Here is a 6,000-nt window from a genome sequence, read left to right as displayed (position 1 = left end):
AAAGAAAGAAAGAAAGAAAGAAAGAAAGAAAAAAAGAAAGAAAGAAAGAAAGAAAAAAAGAAAGAAAGAAAGAAAAAAAGAAAGAAAGAAAAAAAAAGAAAGAAAAAAATAAAGAAAGAAAAGCACTTTTCTACTTTTGGAATATATTTTTCTGTGCAAGAGTCTGTTTTAACTCAGAGATCTGAGCAAATGTTTCTAGGTTGGCATTACATTTCACAAACCAGAAGTTTTGTCCATGTTCTTGTCTGAGTCTTTCACTTAAATCCAAATATGTCTATCGAAAGTAGACTGACCATTAATATCTTGACCATTATAACATTCAGCTCTAAACCCAACAGTATGTGCTTTTTAAAGAAAATTCTATCAGATTCAAAATTATAAGGGAAGTGAGTAGATCCAGAATATGGAGTAGAACAAGGAGAACAATTTATACAGAACCAACAACAATGTAAAGACAAACAACTCTGAAAGACTTCAAAACTTTTATCAACACAATGACCAACCGTCATTCCACACAGAAAGGGGAATAGATGCAGATTAGGCCATGGCCAATTTGGGGATTTTTTTTTGCTTGACAAAACATATTTGTTTCAAATGTTTTGGTTTTTCTCTCTATTTTCAATGTGGGAAGGGAGAAAGTGAGAATAAGAAGAGAAAAAAATTGTTAATTGAAAAAAATTTTGATTATAAAAAGTCACCGAAATACTGGTTTTTCTTCTTTTTTTTTTGAAACCCTTGCCTTCCATCTTGGAATCAATACTATGTATTGGTTCTAAGACAGAAGAGTGGTAAGGGCTAGGCAATGAGGGTTAAGTGACTTGCCCAGGGTCAAACAGCTGGGAAGTGTCTGAGGCCAGACTTGAACCTAGGACCACCCATCTCTAGGCCTGGCTCTCAATCTACTAAGCTACCCAGCTGCCCCCAGAAATACTGGTTTTTGGGTCTCTTCTTGGGCTGCCTCCTCTCCTCTCTGTGGCAGTCAAGCTAATCATTTCCTATTTCTGGAATGTGCTTCCTTTATTGTACTGCTCATTAAAATATTTCACTTCTTTCAAGACTCAAGAGCTATCTCCTCCATGGAGACTTCAATTTACTTTTGAAACCCATGGTTCTCCATTTCATAGTACTTCATACCCATCCTTCTGCCTCATTTGAGGGAAAAAGAACTGTGATCCAGAGGAGGCAACATAGGATAGGGAATAGAGCACTGGCCTTGAAGGCAAGAAGACTTGGGTTCAAATGCCAACTAAGAAACTTAGATATGTGGCCCTGAGTAAATCACTTAACTTCTCTGGGCCTCAATTTCTGAATCTATAAAATGAAGGGGTTAAATTCTATGGCTTTTAAGGACTCTTTCACCTCTAAATCAATGATATTATGAACTCTGATTTCATTAGCACAGGAATGCCTTAGCAGGTCAGTACTCACTGGGTTGCCTAGAGTGGGACACTGGGTGGTTAAATAAGTTGTTCAGGGTTTACCCTGCCAAAATGTGTCCAAGGTGAGACTTGAGTCCAGGTCTCCCCATGCCCAAGGCTGCTTTCTCTCTACTTTGCCCCAAAGCCTCTCTAGTCTTCCTAACAAGGTCATGATTTGGGAATCTGGCTTCCCCACACTTACAGCTCCTCTAACTTGAAACTTCTAGAGATCATCATTCTCATAACCCCAACACCTAACATAGTGCCTTGCACTTAATAAATAGTTGATTGTTACTGAATTACCTTACCTTGTATAAACAGAGAGATCATCTTCTGAAGGTACATCTGAAAGGTTAATCCCATAAACATCTTTCATAGGTTGCACTAAATTCTGGGGTTTAAGGGGGGAAAAAAAGATGATCTCAGTGAGCCTTTTTAGAATTTCAGGATTCTAATAATTGCCAATTTCCGATAAAGTGAAAATTTTCACAAAAACACTACTACTTTTATTTGTTTGTGTAACTTTTCTAATGAAAACAACAGAACAAGATTTCCTGACATTTTTACTTAGAGAAAAAAAGCCACAAATTAAGACAAATTCTTTCTATTAGTTGATGTGGAAGAAGGCCAGTGGAGGAACTCTTATTAATGATTTTGGACTAATTCTCCCTGGAAGTTCTGCTCTTATGCCTCATTGTAGTATAAAAGTGACCTATATTCTTAGGGACTGCATGAACAGAGCGTAAACCTAGCCAGGTGCTGCCAAAGACTTCAAGCAGAGTCCTAACAACAGGCTGTTTGTCAAAGTACCAGAACAATTACATTCAGAATTACTTATCACCATTAGGCTGGATCCCCAGGGAAATGAATTTTTCTGACCACAGAAACCATCCTCTAAGAACTGGAAATGCTTACAATTTGTTGGTGGAAAGAATATCTAGTACAATGATGAAATTGCATATATTTTGAAGTATTAAAGTAAGCTGGCATAAGAAATTTATAAAAAATGGCAGAAAAGTCTCTTAAAGCCTACTGATACTTTTTTTCTGAACACATTACAAAAATGAAAAGTTTTCTTAATTTATCAAGTAACATTTATTCTATATCTTTTCTTTTTTGCAATAAAAATCTCAGTTTTAGAACCTCAAAATTTTAATATTATGATTGCTACTGCAAAAATATAAAAATTCAAATACTTGGAGTTATCCGATAAGCTATTATCTTACAATAAGAACCACATAATTCACCAATTACCAGCTATAGTAGGAAGAGAACTAGTCTTTCAGTCAAAGGTCCCTAGGTTTGAGTTCCAGTTTTGACCCTTAATAGCTATATGGACATGGACAAGTAACATCAATATACTGAACCTTGATTTCATGATCTGAAAATGTGGATAATAATACTTTTACAGCCTTCCTTATAGGATTGTTGTAATTAAAGTGTTTGTGAACTGTGAATTACTATGCTAATGTAATCTATTATTAATAACAATAATAGCAAACATTGATTCATGCTATTGTTTTTAAAAGAACTCATTTGATTTAGAATTCACATAGATAAAATATTTATTCTAGACACTGTTGCAAGTTTAAGCAGGGAGAAGCATCAAGTGGCACACTAAAAATTACATATTTAAGGGCCAAATGAACTTCTGAATACAACCCATTTCCCATGAGTACATATATATCACACAGAAAACACTGGCCTTCATAGCAATTTGTTGTAGACCAGGAAAGAGACTTTCTAATCTGCTAACTTGCTGTTGACTTCTGAGACAGCCAGGTTGGCCTTGCACAAGAATACAGGGATTAGATGTGACTGTCCACTAAATGAAGAAATGGAGGCTTATTCTAAAATGGAATTAAGTCAAGAAAGGGATAATACAGAGGTCCTCATCACCATGCAAATACAAAATTCAGTTAGATTAGATTCATATTTGTAGTGAATTGGGGGCAGGCCCTAATTTAATAGAGAGAGGAGGGCAGAGTCAACAGAACATTAGACTTGGAGTCAGTAAGACTCAGTCTTACTATAACACTTGAACCAGCAGTTAAATGGAATAGTTAATATAATAATCTGGAGAGTTATACTTTATCACTAATAGATATACAAAGTTTATAGTAATTTAAGTCTTACTCTGATGAAAAAAATAATAGAATATGTAAAATTCTTGTTCAATTCATGTCTAAAGTAGATTATATGCAGATGAACTACAGGGCAAATTTTAAAAAGCAATTATCATAATTGCATATTTAACACTATTCCATTAATCATTCTGATAATTTTCCATCGACTGATTTTCCTTAGTTTTAAATAGCTCTTCATACAGGCTAACATATATGGTAGGTCATGAAGAAATGTGCCTAATTTTTTTTTAAACAAACAAGCCAATCCCCAAAGGAATAAAATTTGCTCTCTTTAAGTTCTTTTAAAAAAGAATTCCACTAGAATATAATCTCCTTGAGAGCAAACACTGCCTTGTGGTTTTCTTTTTAGGCCCCAGTGTCTAGTACACTGGATAAGTGGCATAGTGGATAGTGTGCCAGGCCTGGAATCAGGAAAATTCATCTTCCTAAGTTCAAATCCAGCTTTATACACTAGCTGTGTGACTGTGGGTGAGTCACTTAACCCTCTTTTCTCAGTTCCCTCATCTATAAAATGAGCTGGAGAAGGAAATGCAAAGGACTCCAGTATCTTTGCCCAGAAAATCCCCAAATGGGGTCACAAAGAGTTGGACACAACTCTTTGAACAATGGCCTAGTACACTATCTGGCACACAGTAGATGCTTAATATATGTTGGTTGATTTGAAGATTTTTTTTTTTAATGCTAGGAAAAGGTGTAGGATCCCTTCAAGGACAGCTTCTAAAGTACAGTGATTACTTCAAAGGGAATACTCACCTGGAAGTATAAGTTTTGATATTTTAAAAGCCAGTTTCATCACTTTATGAAAAAAGGAACAATCTATTTCAAAATGCCACCTACTTTCAATCATATCCATGTTAAGATTCCAACTACAAGATGTCTCATAAATTGCCAATTAAAAGGGTTTGAGTCACTCAGTTCAAAGTTTTCTCCCTCTTGCCTAAGGAGAGATTTTTTTATTGCCATCCTCCTCCAAGCTATGGATTAAATATGCTGCTCTCTTTCCTTACCTCTGTCACTTTGGCACTATCTCCTGCATCTGTCATCTTGACTGGTGTGGAGCGCTGAGAAACAGAGCCCTCGTCTTCTCTGTCTGTTCCAGAATCATCCTCAGAACTACTTGAAACAGCTTCTTCACTCGGAGGTGGAGGGGCGCTGGCTGCTGTTTTTCTTTGTAGCACAGTTTCTTCCCTATTGCTTTTATTTCTTTTTTTTTTTAAATAAAGAAATAGAAAAGAGAGAAAATAGATCAGTTCTGATGAATATGAATGAACAACACCTTCCAGCTGAACCATCTATGCAGCCTAAGGCTTGACTCTGTCCTTTCTCCTTAGACATAGGGAGAGAGAAGAATGATGCTGTGAGAAATAAGTCAGCAGCACAAAAAGAAATGAAAATGAAAAATGCAATATTTCACTATTCACACATGCCATCCTTACAGGAATTTTAATCTTTTTTGATTAAGTCTTAAAATGCTCAAAGGGTAATAAAAATATTTCCCCACAATTTGCTCATGTTTATTTCTTATAGCAACATATATCGGAATCTAAGAGAAGCCTGCCTGGAGAAGTTGAGGTTGGTGGATCGTTTGACCTCAAATATTTTGGGATACAGTGGGCTAAGCTGATGGAGTGGCCACACTAAGTTCAGTACTCATACAATGATCCCGCAGGAGCAAGAGGTCACCAAGCTGCTAAGGAGGTTTGAACTGGCCAGACTGGAAACAGAGCAGGTAAAAAATAATCCATGCTGATCTAAATACATATACATTAAGGGATCATTCAAAAGTCATGTATATTTTATTTTGGAATACAGAGTAGTGCATTTTGTCACATCTGTTCTGTGTAAAACAGTGAATAGAGAGCTGGGCTTAGAATCAAGAAGACTCATCTTTCTGAGTTAAAAAATCTGGCCTCAAACACTCAGTAGCTGGGTGATCTTGGACACGTCACTTAACCCTGCTTGCCTCAGTTTTCTCATCTGTACAATGAGTTGAAGAAGGAAATGGCAAACAACTCCAGCATCTTTACCAAGAAAACCCTAAATGGGCTCATGAAGTTTCAGAACCAACTGAAAGAAAGGACTGAAATGACAACAGAAATGTATGAATGCATATATATATATATATACACATACTTAGGGTGTCCCAAAAGTAAAGTGCATTTTAAAATTTTAATAGCTATTATTTAAATTAGTGCATATTATTTAAATTAGTGCAAACAATTTTATTAATACTTTCAGAACACCCCTTATGTATGTGTGTATATGCATATAATTATAGTAATTAGCCATGCCTGTTCATTCCTCTTATTTGCATGGATGGCTAACAGCCTAAAAGTTTTTTTTTTTCTTTTTTAATTGTACTGGGATAAGAAAATGAGGGTATGCCCTTCAATTGGGGAATGGCTGAACAAATTGTGGTATATGCTGGTGATGGA

The 6,000-nt window shown here is 35.8% G+C and overlaps 1 protein-coding gene across 1 annotated transcript in view; it reads right to left on the bottom strand.

Annotated features, from left to right (window-relative positions):
* The window catches only part of FIG4 (FIG4 phosphoinositide 5-phosphatase), a 169,184-nt gene that overhangs the window by 52,644 nt on the left and 110,540 nt on the right, over positions 1-6,000 (bottom strand). The window contains exons 20-21 of the mRNA XM_044676692.1: positions 4,573-4,768; positions 1,727-1,809 (exon numbers count right to left, since the gene is read on the bottom strand). Of these exons, the coding sequence (XP_044532627.1) occupies positions 1,727-1,809; positions 4,573-4,768 (279 nt within the window). The remainder of the gene's footprint in view (positions 1-1,726; positions 1,810-4,572; positions 4,769-6,000) is intronic.

This window comes from Gracilinanus agilis, chromosome 4 (assembly GCF_016433145.1).
Source record: "Gracilinanus agilis isolate LMUSP501 chromosome 4, AgileGrace, whole genome shotgun sequence".
Classification (NCBI taxonomy): domain Eukaryota; kingdom Metazoa; phylum Chordata; class Mammalia; order Didelphimorphia; family Didelphidae; genus Gracilinanus; species Gracilinanus agilis.
The sequence above is the reverse complement of the archived record's forward strand: the minus strand, read 5'-3'. Positions and strand labels throughout refer to the sequence as shown.